General features: G+C 30.4%; 1 protein-coding gene across 1 annotated transcript in view; it reads left to right on the top strand.

Annotated features, from left to right (window-relative positions):
* Positions 1-14,024, top strand: part of LOC113380676 (lipase 3-like) — a 30,647-nt gene extending 16,623 nt beyond the window's left edge. Inside the window, exons 7-11 of the mRNA XM_026619827.1 lie at positions 72-221; positions 304-459; positions 523-607; positions 12,821-12,963; positions 13,875-14,024. Coding sequence (XP_026475612.1) covers positions 72-221; positions 304-459; positions 523-607; positions 12,821-12,963; positions 13,875-14,024 — 684 coding nt within the window. The remainder of the gene's footprint in view (positions 1-71; positions 222-303; positions 460-522; positions 608-12,820; positions 12,964-13,874) is intronic.
* The last annotated feature ends 5,305 nt before the right edge of the window (positions 14,025-19,329 follow it).

Consider the following 19,329-nt stretch of genomic DNA (forward strand, 5'->3'; position numbering starts at 1 on the left):
TTGTTCCTACTTTCAAACGTATCAAACAATATTTTACAAGACAAATACTCAACTAATTCATTATTTTTTAGGGTACATGTGTATTTTTCGTGATGGCATCGACAAAACCTGAATACAATCAGAAAATCAGATCAATGCATGCCCTGGCTCCGTCCATCTTCATGTCGCACATGAAAAGCAACGCGCTGAACTGGGCGAACGTTTTAATGGACACAGTACATGTGAGAAAATATTTATGGTTGCTAATAATTTATCTACGACACCTACAAATGTTATATTTAATACTTATCATCGTACTTTCAGGCTACCGAAAATAATTCAAGAGAGATGTTGCGTTATGATGGACGCATCAGTGTAAGTCTTCGAAAATTTTGCATAATGAGTAAGTTTTCTACGAGAATGTGTTATGAGATTATATCAGACATGATCGGACGCGATGAGGAACAACTGGATCTCATTGTGAGTAAAATATAAATATATTCTATAAATAAAACAGTGACTAATCTTTGTTGGTACTTCTAGGGCATTATTCCATTAATTTATCACAATTCGCCTGCAGGATCTTCTACAAATCAGATATTACACTTTTGGCAAAATTATAATACAGGTAGGCAAATCGATTTTTAGTCAGAAACTACTGTTTGAATCTTTAGGAAAAATAAACAGTTCGTTATTTGAATCCATAAGTAATAATTATACTTGGTTTTCCAGTTTTCCAGTTACAATTTAATGTGAATGTAGCCTCTCAAGGACTACATTTAATTAAAACCAACAGTTTAAAATATATTCCACAAGAAAAATACATCACAAAGCATAAATTGTTGTCTTGCCAAATATTGAGTCAAATTTAAAGCATATTTCAAGCAACAAAGCTCATTCGGTATTGAGTTCTCCAAGTGAACAGATCGTGGAATAATCGAAACAAATTTAATTCTTTCAAAATGGGCTCGCCCATAGGTAAGCGGTTAAGAGCGACGGGACTTGTTTCAGAGGTCCCGGGTTCGATACCCACTTCGAGCAGCCTGTTGTCAGGCAACAGTGACAACGATTTTCACTTGGAAATAGAAATAGCAATATGTTTCCAAGTGAAAATAGCCCTCACCCGGCATTGTTGTACCATACTTGCCCTTTTACAGAGATTGTAATAAAAATTTATCATACAGAGATGTGACAACTGTTTGGGTTGCCATCTGTAATAAAACAAACGTAGTTTGTAAGATATTAATCACAACAGCTCATAGAACCCAAAAGTTCTGATCGCTGTTCAAATAAAATTAAAAAAAAATCTTTTAAAATTACATAATGGAATCAGGGCCATACGGCAAAACCGATGGCCAGTCGGACGACATAGACAGTGTGTATAAAATCGGTTTAAGTGTAGCAGGCGATACGAGTAAATTATTAACATCGGAAACGATAAAAAATGCTATTAGCTAAATTAATAATATGGAAAGTGATTTAACTAAAGTGAATAAAAAAGAAACTAGTGGGGTGTATGGCATCGTGCCTTAAGGCAAATTGCTGGAACTTCCCGTACCGTAACAAAATGTTCGAGGAATACTGAATGTTTTCAAACAGATTATTATAAATATTGTAACATTATTGTAATTATTTTCGATATACAAAAAAAAAAAAAAAAAATTATAAAATTTTTTTTTTCAAAATCAATTATTTTCTTAAGACAAGCAGAAAGTCCTTTGAATCATTTAAATCGGACGCTTAGTTCTCTCAAAAACTTTTTACATATTTAGCTCCGTATCTTCGAAATGGCTGGGACTCCCTTTGCCAAAAACTAAAATAATAAACCCTTCTACTAGTCATTACTAATTGAATGTTTTTTAAATCATTCAAATCGGATACTCCGTTCTCTCAAAAAGTCGATTTCTATTTTCTGCACTCGTTGCTCCGTATTTCCGAAACGGCTGGACCTGCCTTCGCCAAAAACTAATCAGCTCTTTTCCCTATCAATAGGAATCGAATGTTTTTTGAACCATTCAAATCGGTTGATCCGTGCGCCCAAAAACGTGACTGGAAATTTGTATCCATACATACATACACACACACACACACACACACATACACACACACATCCATTTTTTCTGAAGTATGCCAAAATGTTCAGAAACCTTCAAAACGTCGAGAAATGTAAAAATTTTCAATTCCGATTTTCGGCCCATTACAATAACTTACTCTACGGGAAGTTAATAAATAGTAAAACAATAAAACAGTTAATGATAGTGTAGCTAATAAAAAAAATAATACACAAAATTGGGCAGAAGAAATGGAAGAAGGCGAAAATAATAATGATCAAAATGTAAGTAAAAATGAAAATAATGATAAAAATAATGATATGAACTCAAATATAAAAGGCGATAATTACAAAACAATGAAGTACTCCGAGAATGATATGGGTCCATTTACCATATATGTTGAATCAGTAGACAAAGATAAAAATACAGTACATCAAATGACATTAGGCGGAATATTATTTAGCAGTTTACCTCAATATAAAAACGATATTACAGAAATAAAATCCATAGGCATTAACAAAATTAAAATTACGTTTAATACATATGACGCAGCCAATAAAATAATTAATGAGAAATTATTAATGGAAAAGAAATTAAAAGCATAATTACCTATTTCTATGTTGATTAGGAAGGGTGTTATATATGACGTCGGCACCGAAATGACTGAATCAGATATTATGGAAAATATATAATCAGAAATTCCTGTTCTAGATATCAACGCTGTCGTTGCATCTATCAAGCTCCAGTTACATGTATATGCTGCTGTCGAGCGATGGACGAAAAAATGGCGCATTGTTATTAACGAGAGCAAATCTTGCCATATTACATTTTCTTTAAACAAACTAAAATGTCATGAGGTTTACTTCAATTGCCAGAAAATTCCACCAGCTGAAAATGTTAAATATCTGGGAATATATTTGGATCGAAAACTTTCATGGAAAACCCACATTATGGCTAAAATAAAACAAATGAAACAGAAGATTGCAGACCTGAATTAGCTAATGAGGCGCATATCAATCCTATCGCTTGACAACAAGCTACTGATATATAAATCTGTAATAAAGCCCATCTGGACCTACGGTATAGAGCTTTGGGGTTGCGCCAGCATGTCTAACATTGTTTTAATGCAACGGATGCAATTCAAAATCTTAAGGCAGATCACCGACGCACCTTGGTATGTAAGTAATAAAATCATCCATGACGACCTCAATATTCCTTTTATTAAGGATGTAATTAGTAGCATAAGTTCAATCCATCATTCCAAGCTAGAAAACCATCCAAATCATCTTATAGCACCTCTACTTATGACTCCGTCTACTAGAAGGTTGAAGAGAAAAATTCTTTTGGACTTGACATAACATAGTGAGCTGTTCATTGGAACAGTTTCATGAATTAATTAGTTTACATTATAATTTTACCTTTAGTTTTAATTATGTTATGAGTTGTAATTATTATTATTTTTTTTCTATTTTTATTTTAATTTATTATATATTATTGTAATTATATCAGCTCTGTAACTCATAGAGTCATTCTGAATCTGATTGTTATAATTAATAAAATAAAAAAAATAAAAAAAGATATTAAAAGAATAAAAAAACAAAACAATGCTTTAAGTACCAACAAGGGTATGCGTGATAACGTTCAGAGGTCAACGTTTACCTAACCGTGTTTCGATATACGCTGTCAAATACAGGGTCGAAACATACAACAAAGTGACACAATGTTTCAAATGCCAAGGAATGGGCCACGTGACCAGTCAATGTAAAGGTAAAGCGAGATGCAGCTATTGTGCACAAGAACACAGTTTCAAGGATTGTGTAAATAAAGAAAAGAATCCGGTTTGTGCGTTATGCAATGGGGAGCATCAAGCCATTGATAAGAAGTGTCAAAAATATTTGTATCATGTTGAAATTAGAAATATAATGAACGAAAATAATATAAGTTTAAAGAAGCCAGAGCATTTATGAACAACAGAATATATGCCAACGTTATAAGTCCGGACATAGAAACTAGAAGCAAAATGAAATTTCCTGAATTGCCCAATGCGCAGCTGGAAAAACATGTAGTAATAAATCAACAGCCAGTAACCACGAAGCCTTCAGTAGCAATATCTAAACAGACATATAGAAATAACAATTCCATAAACGCAACAAATGATAGTGATAACAACAAAACAATTGAAAATATGCCCAGTACACAGGAGTGAAGCAGGTACAAATTTAAGTACAATATTAATACAAAACAAAAATCTTCCTCATATGAAAATAGTGAGAGAGTTGAAATACCATTTGATAAGTTAATTGAAGAAACAATTCAGAACATTAAAAAGAAAAAAGATTATACATCAAGAATTATGAAAGAGTTAATTAAAGATATGAATAGATGACAAAAATGATATAAATATTATAATATACGAGTATATATTACAAATATATATATTAGATATATTACAAATAAATGTCTGAAAAAATAAAAATACTACAAATTAATTGCAGATCTGTTACAGCTAATAATGCCAGTATTGAACATTTCCTTTATGAGAATGAAATTTCAATCGCGGCTTTCACGGAAACATGGTTTAAACTTGAATATTAATACTCTTTTTTCAGAGGATATCGAACGTTTCGCAAAGGCAGGGAAGATGGATATGGAGGAGCAGCAATCATTGTGAGGAATTTCCTTCAGTCAACAATAATGAGAATATACAAATATGCGCTGCCATTATTAAAACAGATATTCCATTTTGCATTCTTTCAGTATACTGCTCTACTAAAACAGAATTAGATTTTTCAGATATCAAGGACACAAACTCAACAATCAACACGAGTTTTTAATTACCGGCGATTTTAATTGTCATCATATGGCATGGGGTAGCAAATACAATAGCAGGGAAGGTAATATGTTATATGAAATCATAGAGGACAACGCAATACTAATTCTTAATGATGAACGTCCAACTACAGTAGCAAATAAATACAGGAGTACTACGAACTTAGATCTAACACTGTACTCAGGAAATTTTATAGATGCAACTAAATGGGATGTATGCCAAGAAGTATTGGGATCGGATCATTTGCCTATAATAATAACTTTGGAGATAAAGGCCTTCAGTCATAAGAACGCGCCCTACAAAAAAGTGGAATATAAAATTTGCTAACTGGCAGGGATTTTCCCGAGAAATTATGAAGTACATCCAAATAAGGCAAATCTCAGAAGATATAACAGCAAGATATAAACGTATGATACAGATTACCGAAAAATCTGCTGAGAAAAATATAAAACAATATAAAGAAATAAAGAGACCGATTTTTAGGCCTGCCATATCAAGGGATCAAGATTGCGAAAAGCCATTTCAGATAGAAGAAGAACATATAAAAAGATGCGTCAGCACTGTAATTACGAAAACTTCATACAATACCAAAAAATCAATGCACGCACTAAAAGGTTTTTAAAAAACAAGAAAAAAGAAAGTTGGCTGAACTTTATTAATTCCATCAATAAGAACATGAGTACCGCAGTAATTTGGAACAAAATTAAACACTTTAAAAATAAAAATAACATTATAAACACAACACAAAAAATTAGAAAAGAAATTGGGCAATCGTAAAGAAAATATAGGAGTACATTGTGAAGAAAACGCACTGACAAGGAATTTCAAATTAGAAGAATCAGAAGATGCATTAAAAATGAGGAAAAATACGTCTCCTGGATATTATAAAATACCGCATACGATGATAAAAAATTGGACTACGGAAATAAAAATTGAATTACTAACTGTATTCAACCAAATCATAACAAATAATTGGATTCCCGAAGAGTGGAGGAAAATTATAATAGTTCCATGTATCAAGCCACACAGAATACCAATGGAAATAGACTCATATCGACCCATTTCCTTAATATCATGCATCGCAAAAACTTTTGAAAGAATTATAAAAGAGAGAATAGATAGATATATTGAAAATAAAGAAGTCTTAAATAATTCCATGTTTGGTTTCCGGAGAGGGAAAAGTACGTTCGACTTACTGATTAACAAATGATATACATGTATCCAACTCGTATAATCATTATATGTTGGTAGTCTCGATGGACATAGAAAAGGCGTGTGATAATGTAGATCACAATATACTGGAGAAAAAAATTAAAACATTTGAATTTACCACACAAATTAATTAATGTGATAATTAATTTACTATTTTTTATACAATTATACATTCGAACCGACTCCGGTTTAATTGAGTCTAGAGTTATGAACAAAGGTCTCACTAAAGGTTCAATATGGAGCCCCATCTTATTCAATATATACATGGCAGACTTTAAAGTAGTAACAGAACTGAATATTAAAAAAATGCAATATGCAGATGACATTTATCTGTATGTATCTTGTCCAACTATAGATAGATGTATTTCATCGATGAACAAAGCCATCAAGGAAAGCAGAAAATGGTTATTGGACAATAACCTGAATTTATCACACGATATGTTTTCTGCAGCTATCTATACCAGGCATAGAAAAGAACATACTATCAGACAAATAAGGATAGGATGCCAGGAGATGCAAATAAAAGAAAATATTGAAGTACTGGGCATCAATTTGGATAGGAAAATGAATTTTAAAAAGCATGAATGAATTTTAAAAAGCAAGATGATATATTAAGCAATTGTGAAACAGGATTAAATGTTTCACAAAAAAAGTTGGACAGGATTCAATATTCGGCGATAAGAACATGTTTGGGGGCATTTCGATCACCTCCAACGAATGCATTAAGGGGTTAGGGGTACTTGCAGGCACGAAAAAATGAGTGTTTTCAGTATTTTTTTTTGTTATTAAACGATGTTTTTCTACAAAAATATTAATACAGCATTATTATACAATGTTTTGACTTGATGTAACAAAAATTTCAGAAAAAAAAATCAATATTCCCAAAGTTATAGCAGTTTTTGTTGACCCTGTTTCGAAGAACGGTCCTGGCGGTGACCATCATAACTCCTTGGAGATTCATCTAAAATCAATCAAATTAAAAAAATAGTTTTATGAATAGTTAATCCCGGGCCGAATCGAAGGTTTTCTTTTTTTTGCAAAAATTAACAAAATGGCAGCATCAGAAAGAAAAAATCTAGATTTTTGGGTAAAAAATCAACAGTTAATTGGTCTTAAAAAATTCAAATTTTTGAAAAAATAAAAATCCTTCGATCAGGCACGAGTTTATTATGTATTCTAAAAGCTGTATGAATTTCATTAAAATTTACTAAGTGGTTTTCGAGTTACAGTGGTCACCGTTTCAAAAAACATAGTTTTGAGAAAAACGCGTTTAAAGTTTCACATTGGATTTACGTACAGAAATTCGAATTATTGAATTACTTAAACCGAGTCATCTATATCTGGGCCATATAATAGTTTATCAGTAATTGTGCAAGTTTCCAAAATTTCCATTTGCTGTTGCCTACAAAGCATTCTGGCCTCCTGAGTGTTCTCGTTGACGCGCTGATTTGCCACTTTCACACGTGCAGCATCCAATTTTTCAGCATACCAATGGGAATTATACCCACAATTAGGTTCAAGGGTATCCATAATAAATAATAGTAATTAGGTATATGCATTCAGCAATTTGTACGATAGTAAAGCCCGGTGCACACGACGCCAGTATTCCTTGTAATATGATTTCTATCGTAACAGGATTTCTAGCGAGCAAGAATTTTGCGCCAGATTTTCACTTATTTTATGATTAATATTAATTTCGTACATTTTCAAATAGATTATTATAAATATATACTGTGAATTTCACAATTTATATTTTATAGGTCTAAAATACACTAATGCTTATAAGTGTACAAACAGAGAATTGTATGAATTGTAAACAAAAACATGTACGTATCGCATCTGATTAGAATTAAGTGAAATAATAATAATTAAAAGATAATAAAATGCTTCAGTTTAAGGGACACAACTAGTGTGAAATTCTCAAACTGTAGTCGAATTTTCATATTTTTTCATATTTCGATAGGTTATACCTTTAAAAATAACATACCAAAATTTCAAATCGATATCTTAAATAGTTTTTGAGTCACAGCCATTTAAAGAGTATATAGTATAACGATCATTTTATCTTTAAACGCGTTTTTCTCGAAACAGCATTTTTCGAATTTGCTGCAGCGATTACTCAAAAACAAATGATCCGATCACTATCAATTTTTTTGTACATGCTTTATATATAGTTCTCGTAAAATAAACTATCGATTTTTTGATAGGATCAAAAATCGAATTTTGGAAGTCCAAAAACTTTTTTATAAAAAACGCCGCCATTTAATCAATTTTTGATTTCTGTTTTATCATAGTTCATTTTACAGACAACATTATCTAGTTTAACGATTTTTTTTTTTGGATTTGATCCACGTAGAAGGCCGGAATCACTGCAGCAGTGAAAGGCCTTTTTTGTGCCGTTGGAGATATACGATAACTTAAAAGATATTTAGTTTTTTTCTTCAAAAATTTTGAGATGTGCTGATTAGTTTTTGGCAAAGGCAGGTCCAGCAATTACGGAGATAAAGAGCAATGAGTGCAGAAAATTTAAATCGAGTTTTTGAGAGAACGGAGCATCCGATTTGAATGATCTAAAAACATTCAACTAGTAATGATTGGGAGAAGTGGTAATTAGTTTTTGGCAAAGGCAGGCCCAGCCCATTTCGAAGATACAGTGCTAAATGTACAAAAAATTTTTTTTGTATATCGAAAATAATTCAGATTTTTATTTTAATTCTGTTCTAATATACTTTAAACAAATAATTTCAACTTTCCAATTCAGTTTATATAATTCTTATAAATATTAGACAATGTACAATATTTATAATAATCTATTTTAAAACATTTAATATTCCTCGATCATTTCGTTACGGTACGGGAAGTTTCAGCAATTTGCTTTAAGGCACGATGCCATACACCCAACTAATTTTTTTTTAATTTTGAGTGTTTTTGCAAATTTCGAAATTTTTGAAATAAAACGATTTGAATTTTTTTGTAATTTTTTGGAAATTTTGAATTTTTTTGATATTTCAGATAAAATTACGAAAATTTGAAAAAAATGCATATTTAAATTTTTTCGGAAATTTGAATATTTTAAAATTACTGAACTGCCTTTCCTAAACTAATCATTTATTCACGCCGCTCAACGCCGCTATATATACACAATAGCTATTTACAAAATAAAAACTAAACGCTTCCAAAATCGAAGTAAATGAATCAAGTACGCATTGATATTTTCATGTCAAAATACAGCTTTTCTATTGGACACTGAAGGTATCGGCCACGAGATCGTTCATCTATCGCCGACATAGGACATGCTTTATTCGTAAAATACGGCAGGAATTTGCAAGGACTGAAGTTGTTATGAAATCAAATTCCGACGTTGTTAAGGCAACGGTTTTACTTAGAAATTATGATGAGTATACCGCCGTTGTGAATGCGTGAAATCTAGCAGGCCAGATCGCAAATTATGTCGCGCAAGATCGTAAATTATGGTTTATCATGTCGTTCCTAGGGTAACAAACAAACAAAAACTGTCCAGCATGAAAACTGGCGTCGTGTGCACCGGGCTTAAAACTAGTATTCACGGTTTCTAGGTATATTTTTTACACTAGTTGGTTGAAGGGTTTAATTTTTTCTGATTATGGATTTAATCTTGAACTACTGAATCTGAAAGTAAATTATCGGATAAAGTAAAATTGAGATCGCCGTAAATCGGTTTGAAAGCTTTTAAAATATCAGGAGGTGAGGGAGAATGATCTTGAGTATAAGTATCGAGCTCTCCACTTGCGTCAACGCGCTAGTAAGAGTCCAATAACTCAAAAAGTAATCATCGGATCAACTTGAAATTTTCAGAGAATATTTTCAAGATGTTACCCTTAATGAAAATGCAAAAAAATAAAAATCGATTTTTCAAAAATCCCAAGTACCCCTAACCCCTTAATAGCTGAAGCAGGTGAATTTCTACTAAGCATTAGAAAGCAGATCCTATCAAATAGATTCTTAATACAAAAATATAATGGAGCATGTGATGATATACCCAAACAATTAGAAGTATTAGCGAGGCTACATTTTACCAATCCATTCTGGAGATATTACATACGAAAAGTATGTAATCTTATATATAAAAATGGAGCTCTCTTTCAAATGTCCGAATAAAACTCGAAAACGGCTGAATCGATTTGGCCAGTCTTAGTCTTGAAAAATTCGTGCCAATCCAGAGAAAGTCCAAAAGGTGAGAAATTATTTCAAATCCGCGTAGAAACTTTACATTTTTAATTTGAAAATTTTTGTAGAAGTTGACAGATGATGTTCGATTACGTTGGATACGATGTTTTACGCGAATATTATTTATTTATGATAAATTTGTAGTAAGTAGTTTTATTTATATACAAAAACGTTAGTAAACGGGCCGTAAGTGTTACTAGAGACTCAAAATATAAACTTTTTTGATATGTTAATATAAAAATGCACTTTTTTGAATATTTTTCTCAAACACGGTGCTCTGAAAGATCTCATTGGTATAATTATATACTTATTGGTATTTATAAAACATTTTCTAGGTTATATTATTTTTTATTTATCTTATTTAAATTCAGAACCTAAATTTGGTATCGATCAAATGGACATTTTGTCGAATAACATTTTTCCAGTTATAATTTCCCAGAATTTATCGCAAAATAGATATTAATATATGAAGGTCCGGGATTAAAAAGGTCCACCACCGATGTGCCAAAAATCAGTAAAGTTAAGCATTGTTTAACAACAATATTTGAAAATAGAGGAAAAAAGATGTACAGCCAGCTACAAACTCGATTTGAAAACGATAATCTTTGAAATTGCGGAGATAAACGGTAATCTTTGAAAATCCATAATAAAAGTATTTTTTTCCATTGGTAGTTTTAGCATTAGTTAAAAATGTAATTATTTTGTAAAATACCTTTAAAATTATAATAAGGCTTTAAACCTTTTGCCACCTGCCCGTTACAAGTTACCCCGCCTATAGGATAAAAAGGTCTAGATAACAAATTTTTGGAAGACATAAAAAAAGCACATTTCTACAATGATGAAGTAGAAGTCAGTTTACTGAACGTAGTCAGATAATTGTTCGTTTGATATGTCTTATTTGTTGTGATATAATTGTTATGGTTCATATTTGCTCAAAGTCAAATTGGACCTTTGTGCCTCGCCTTGCTCTACTTATATACTTTTTATTAAATTTACTTTAATTCATTCATTTAAGTCAAAGAAGAAATACTTAATTCATTTTCTATCTCTCCTCGCAGAAATTTGATTTTTTTTTATTAACTCAGTAGAATTATTTACAATTATAAACAAAATCCTGAATCCAAAAAGAATATGAAAGACCTGAAACGTAATCAATAAGTCGAAAGACCAAAAAAAGACTTGGATAGGATTCTACCATGTTTTCTATAGAAAGTGTATAAAACTTCCAGACAAAATATAGACAAACTGATGTGGTTTATTGTTTTGATAATATAGCATTCAAACAACACATTCTTATGCACTAAAAGTATTAATATTTTTGATTTTCTAGAAATTGTTTAGAATATACCTTACCTAGCAAAACAACGTTTGCCGGGTCAGCTAGTAATGAATGAAAAGATGCCAATTTATCACCTTGCTAATGAATACACATCAATAAAATATTGCATAGTAATGGATATGGATTTAACTCACTTGATACTTCTAAATGATACCGCAAAAAATAAAGAATTTCAAAATAATGTGGCTAGAAGATGGCTAGGATATATACACATTTACACAGACGGATCCAAAGTAGGGTACAGTTGTGGTTGCGCTATATTTGTGCCATATCACAATTTTAGCAAGAGAATTAAACTACCAAATTAAGCGTCTAATTTCACAGCAGAAATGGTGGTTATATACTATGGTGTAAATTATGCGTGGGAGAAAAACATGACGAAAACAATTATATTTAGTGACAGCAAAGCATGTCTATCAGCGATAGCGAATCCAAATAGAAGATCAAATGACATGATAATAGAAATCATAAATAAAATGAATGCAATAAATAATGGCATAAATTCCTTAATATTAACTTGGATCAGGGGACATTCAGGTATCACAGGAAATGAGATTGCTGATATCCTTGCAAAAGAAGCTGGTCAAATTGGAGTAGAATGTGAAAAAATACCTGCTTTGGAGCTGAAAAATTTAATTAAAGAGCGGAGCATAGATGTGTGGCAAAAAGACTTCTCAACGTTAACAAAGAGCAAGGGTATAATTTATGCTCTGACAAAAAAAAAGGTATCTCAAACAACCTGGTTCAAAAATGATACAAGCAGTAGGAATTTCGTATCAACAATTACAAAATTAAGGCTGGGGCATACAATGTGCAAGATTTATCTCTGGAGGTCTGGAGACGAACCGGAGACAATAGATCATATATTCTGGGAATTCAGAATGTATGAGAATTCAAGAAGAATTATGTATCAGAAATTGCAAAAAAAATATTATATTTCCAGCAAACACACAAATCTTAATATCTAGTAATAATGTGGATTTATATAAAATTTTATATAGTTTTATAAATAATAATAAAATTAATGTATAAATACACAAAAATGTAAAATTATAACTGGCGTGATGATCGCAAGATCCACAGCCATGTTAAATAAATAAAATAAAAAAGCAACAAATAGTAGCTTTACATTGATACATTTTTCCTTTATTTATGAATTTAAATAACTTAATTTTTTATATAAGTCTATTTATACCTTTCTAGGAAAGTTCAACATGTTCGACCACGGTTTGGAAAAGAACAAAGTGGTCTATGGCCAGGAAAAGCCACCGAGCTATAAATTGAGCAATGTTTTATGCAAAGTTTATTTATATTATGGTGAAAATGATCTCATGACTGGATACGAGGTAAACAGAACATGTATATTGAATCATTAATTAATAAAAAACAGCCAGGCTTATCTTTACCAAAAACTAATCAGCACGATTCACAATTATATAACATCCTATTAGTTGCAGATTTCTAAATTCACGGTTATTTTATTTTAAATAATTTAAATATAACAATTGCATTATATATAGGTAAAACCTTAATAAACTTGTAATTAAGTTTGAAGTTTAGTCATCCCTTAGTGTAATTTATTGGTTACATTTTTTTATATCTGGCTTTATTTTGATAAAATTCATCTTTATACAAATGTATTTTGAAAAACCAGTAAAAACTTAATATAATTGTCTACAAATCTGTATACAACTTTAATATATTTTCAAACAAAATTGAATAAAAAGAATATTGTGATTTTGATATTTAGTTATGCATTAGTGGGCAATATTGGTTGCAGTTCTCTATATTTGGAAATATTTTGACACCATTTATCATTTTATGCAATATGATATATCGTTAAAAAGAATATAAAATTATCTATCCAAATTTAGCAAATTGTATCTGTTGGAACAAAATTATATAAAAATAGTTCGTTAAACTTTGATATCGAATTTTTCATGCGGCACTCATATCGTTTTAGCATCCACGTGTTTGTTTATAATTACATTTATTTAGTTAGAATTGAATTAAATATATTAAAATTAGTATATATCATTAGAAACTATAATCTAATCTAATCCAATGAAGTTATCTATTCTTACGTATATAAAGATTTGAAACGATTAAAACAAAATTGTATAAGAAATGGTTACTCTTTGAATTTTGAATAGAATGTGAATTTGTAAATTGAGAAGTTGATTATTATCAATATTTTAATTAAATATTATTATTATTAATTTTAAGCTAATCGAGAGTTTTTTTTTTAAATTTATAGGATATTGAAAAATTAGCATCAAATCTAGGACAATATCCAGTGATGTATAATATCTCAGAACCAAATTTTAATCATCTAGACTTCATCTGGGCCAAAGATGTGGAAGCTTTGGTAAACCAAAAGGTTTTAGCCAATCTACTCAAACAATAATTCAAAACTTATTTATTTTTTGTTTATTATTATATAATATTGTAATAAGAATTACAAAAATAGATTTAAGCCATTCAACTCCCTTTGCATAAATTTTGAACTAATTCTCCAAAATTTGTATCTATCTAAAAAATAGTGTGAATAAAAAAATCAGTAATATATTATGCATAAACTTTATGGCCATACTATTTATATAATTTTTTCATTAAGATATATATGAATAATCACCAAATTGAGCAAATCCCACCGAATGAAATCTTATAAAATTATAGAAGAAACGGTGATTAATATAAAAATATTATATATTTTTATGTATTAATAAATTTAGGATATAGTTTGGAAGTTTTTTTTTACAAAGTTTGAAATAAACTTTTTTATATTCTGGATTTTTTAATATTCTTATGGAAATCTTATTATAATCCAATAAGGTTTTTATTACATTCTTATTGGGGTTTTTATAGAAATAATGTTATTAAATAAAAAAATACATGAGGTATACTGAGGGACCGACCGCTTTGAAAAATTTTATCCACACATACATACGCACATACCTTCATTTTTTAAGGTATGCAAAAATATTATAAATGTGTATCAACGCAGAACACAAGTATATATATATATATATATATATATATATATATATATATATATATATATATATATATTAGGGTGGTCCTTATCAAGGACATTTTCGAATTTCTTTGCTCCCAGGGGCGCAATTGCTTCCAAATCAATAAAAAATGATTCTCTAAAAGTTTTAGCTCTTTTTATAAACATTTAGATAGAGCGCACAATAAAAATTACTTGCATATATTTGTTACTAAAGTTACTAATTTCGGTAAATTCGTACGTCATCTGTGATCATTGATCGTGAACTCAAATCTTATGATACATAAGAATATTTATAAACCACATAACATGCACAAAACCACTTAATAAATACACGTGAGCTGTTCTATAAAGCTATTCATCATGGCATCAAGAATAATTTTGCAGCAAAATATTTATTTAATGTTTGATGTTTGATGTTGATACTCAAATTGTCAGTAATAAATTACCATCAAAGTTACAAGTGCTGAAAGTGTTTTTTTATTACATACGTATTCTTAAATTTATTTTACATGAAAGTGCTGAACTTTGTATAGATGAAGTAAAAATATTTTGGCAAAAGGCTCAGATACCTACTAGAAGAAAAGATCATTGTATACAGTATTTGTTGAAATTACATGAACAATATAAGATTATCAAAAAAAGTGTAAACAGAGACACAAATAAAACTAAGGAGGACGAATTTAAATTATCATTGTTGAATTTGTTCGAGATTGCTCATGCGAATGTGGAAAAAATGGTCAACGAACCTATAATGCATTTTTTAAATGAGCAACGAAAAGATGGTATAATTGGTTTCATAGCTATTATTGAGTCTGTGATGATAATGAACAAGTACAAAAAATGAAGGATGAACTACTACAGCTACGGCGGGAAAAATCGGAGAGAGAAAAAGCTCAATACGGTAAAGTTGATTTTAAAATAATTTATAAATTGTTGTACCTTAATTTTAATCATAAATTTTTATTTTTATACATTTCATGTTAATTGAATAGAGCTACGTCGAGAAAAATCGGAGAGAGAAAAAGTTCAATACGGTAAAGTTCATTTTAAAATAATTTATAAAATGTTGTACCTTAATTTTAATCATACATTTTTATTTTTATACATTTCATGTAATTGAATAGATGACTTTGTGGAATTCACGTCAAGCAGTGAAGTGGAAGGTGCAATTCCGTTGAGTCAGAAAACAAAATCATCTATATCAAATTTTTTTAATGAACTGGTAGTTCCTCAGCACCAAGAACCGATACAATCTCGTGGAACAATAAATATCATAGAGGAATGCTGTACATTTGATTATGGCTTTACGTTCATCATTAAATATTGATGTAAATCCGTTAATAGTAAATAAAACATCTATACACCGAATTAGAGGAAAAATACGTGCAAAAAAGTCGAACAAATCAAAGAACTGTTTAAAATTGAGGACTTGAATGCTAGTGTTCTACACTAGGATGGAAAATTTTTAAAACTTCAAGCGGAGAAAATAAAGAAAGACTCCCAGTTGTATTGAGTTGGACAAATAGAAAAAATGTTAGCGATCCCAGTATTAGATGATGGTAAAGAGACAGTCCCAAGCTAATGCAATGTTTGACGCTATTAATGATTGGGGTATTTCAGACAATATCAAAGCTCTTTGCTGTGATACTACTGCTGCAAATCTAGGTTCCAACAAAGGAGCTGCAGTTTTGCTTGAACAGTTGCTTGAAAAACAACTACTGTATTTGCCTTGTAGGCATCACATATTTGAACTTATTTTAAGAGCTGTTTTTGAACTTAAAATACCTGTAACTTCAGGACCAGGCGTACCTTTGTTTAAAAGATTCCGAGAGCACTGGAAAGAAATTGATAAAAGTCAATATTCTACTAGCTTTGAAGACTTGTATGTGCAAAACATAATACAAAATCACATCGAAGACATAAATCTATTTATCCAAAAGCAACTAGATTCTGAACAACCAAGAGAAGACTATAGGGAACTTTTGGAGCTTGTTCAGATATTTATTGGTAAAGTTCCTTCAGTTTTTCAAAAGATTTGAAATAAATACAGACTTTTTAAATTCAAATCCGTCTGAGTGGTATCAAAATGAAAATTACCAGAGGGGCTTGCTATTGGTAAGAAATTTGAAAGTGGTTAATGATATTGCTGAGCGAGCAGTGAAGTTAATTGAGGAATATCAGAACATACTGAGTAAGAAACCAGAGCAGCAACAATTTATCATACAATTCTTACAAGAATATAAACAATATTATACCGATACTAGAAAAAATGCAATCATTTTAAATATGAATGAAAGAAATGATGAAAGCTAATTATCCAAATGATATGCAGCATCATCATCATATTTTATAAATCAATATTATATAAATAAAAATTTTACGACAAAAATTTGATGTATTTTATAAAATAAGTATTTACTTAATAATTATACTTGATAATATTAATAGTTGTAGAATAATTAAAACTTTAAAAAAAGTATTAGCGCTTGTAACTTTGATGGTAATTTATTACTGACAATTTGAGTATCAATATCACCAATTAAATAAATATTTTGCTGCAAAATTATTCTTGATGCCATGATGAATAGATTTATAGAACAGCTCACATGTATTTAATAAGAGGCTATGTGCATGTTGTGTGGTTTATAAATATTCTTATGTATCATAAGATTTGAGTTCACAATCAATGATCACAGATGGCGCAAGAATTTACCGAAATTAGTAAATTTAGTAACAAATATATGCAAGTAATTTTTATTGTGCGCATTATCTAAATGTTTATAAAAAGGAAGCAATTACGCCCCTGGGAGCAAAGAAATTCGAAAATGTCCTTATTAAGGACCACCCTAATATATATATATATATATATATATATATATATATATATATATATATATATATATATATATTAGGTTGGGCCGAATCATTATTGTAGTAAAATTAAGCGATATGGGCACCTTTTCATATGAAATATATGTGTTATTTAAATGAATTTTGACTTCAAAACCATATATCGCAAATAACTCTTTAGCCAGCGAAATTTTCAATAAAATACTGTTTTTAATAAGTTAATATATTAATTTAGGCATGTGAATAATTCAAATTGTGAGTTATATTTTAATTGATAGTTTGTACGGGGGTTTTTAAATCGGGTTTAGTTTGTTGTTATTTATTTCCATCAGAGTGCGCTAGTATTTTTTTATTATAATTCTCGAAGTTTCGAAAAGAATATATTAATGTGAAAAACTCGCATTAATCTTCATTCAGTTCTCCAGTTAGACGTGAAGTATCAATGGCGAATTCTTATTTAAATTCAGGCGCAAGTGCCAGTAATTTGAATCATATGCGCTCGCATGATCAAATTACATTTGGGGAAGCAGGAGAATTTACTGGAGTAAATCTTCCGACAAGTATGGAAATTATCAGGTATTATTTTTATTTGGCCGAAGAATCAAAAAAACAAAATAAAATGTTTTCATATAAAACATTTACTCCAAATGTGGTAACGAAATTGATTCAGACGTGGGAAAAAATTGATATTCCAATTATGGAGAAACGAAGTATCGCTAGAAAATTGAACCGATTGATTGATAAATATAAAGTCTACCCAAGCATCATTTCAGGAGTTTGTAGAATCCACGAAAGAATTATTTTATATTGGAAAATGCAAATGCGATTTGCGAAGAATACTGTGTTCCTGCGGACTGATCCCAGCACACTTACAAGCGTTTATGATGGATCAACATAATGAGAGGAAATCTACGATACCAGAATATATTATAAAAATTGAAGATAAAGTATCAGCATCTACAATAACTAGCGATATTACTCCAGGTGAGACATATACTCCTGATGTTGGTTTTGAGTTTAAAAGCAGTTTGAAAAGTTCACAAAATACTTCTCATATAAAACGTGGACCATATAGTCGAAGATACAAAGCTCCAAACTATGCCTTAATATGCGACAGATTTGCAATCTCTGATAGAGTTGGTTCTGCCGTGGTGACAGCAATCCTGAAAGACCTGGACATAAAGGATGATTGGGGCAATCCTGTCATTATGGATAAAAATAAAAGCGTTCGCGAGAGGCAGAAAAATAGGCAAGCTCTACTCAAACGATATGATTCTTCTGAATTAATAGCATTTTCATTCGACGGCCGAAAAAATGATTCTATTACCATGGAAAAAATCGATAAGAAGTTTCACCCACGAATGATTAAAGAAGCGCATTTAGTTATTTTAAAGGAACCGAATTGCCAATTGTTGGGTTACACAAAATTGGAAAATGAAGATTCGGAAAGTAAAGTAATCAAATTGAACGAGTTTTTCGCCGATAAAGGAATAGCTCTCGATTCTTTGATAGGCATATGTTGCGATGGTGAACCAGCAAATACAGGCGTAAAAAATGGGATTTTACGTCGATTTGAAATTCAGTTAAATAGGCCTCTTCATTGGTTTGTGTGTCTTCTCCACTTTAACGAACTTCCACTTCGGCATTTATTTAACTATTTGGAAAAATCATTGACCACTGGACCACGAACAAAAACCGGAATATTAAGCAAACAAATTGAAACATGCGAAAATATACCGGTGAGTTATAACATATTTACTATTTGTTAATACTTTATGTTCAAATTCAATATAATTTATTTTTTCTTATTTACTTCCAGCCGGTAACAGACTTTGAAACGATC

Source organism: Ctenocephalides felis, unplaced genomic scaffold (genome assembly GCF_003426905.1).
Source record: "Ctenocephalides felis isolate EL2017-DRISC unplaced genomic scaffold, ASM342690v1 CF-g0.4_SCAFFOLD_02304, whole genome shotgun sequence".
NCBI lineage: Eukaryota > Metazoa > Arthropoda > Insecta > Siphonaptera > Pulicidae > Ctenocephalides > Ctenocephalides felis.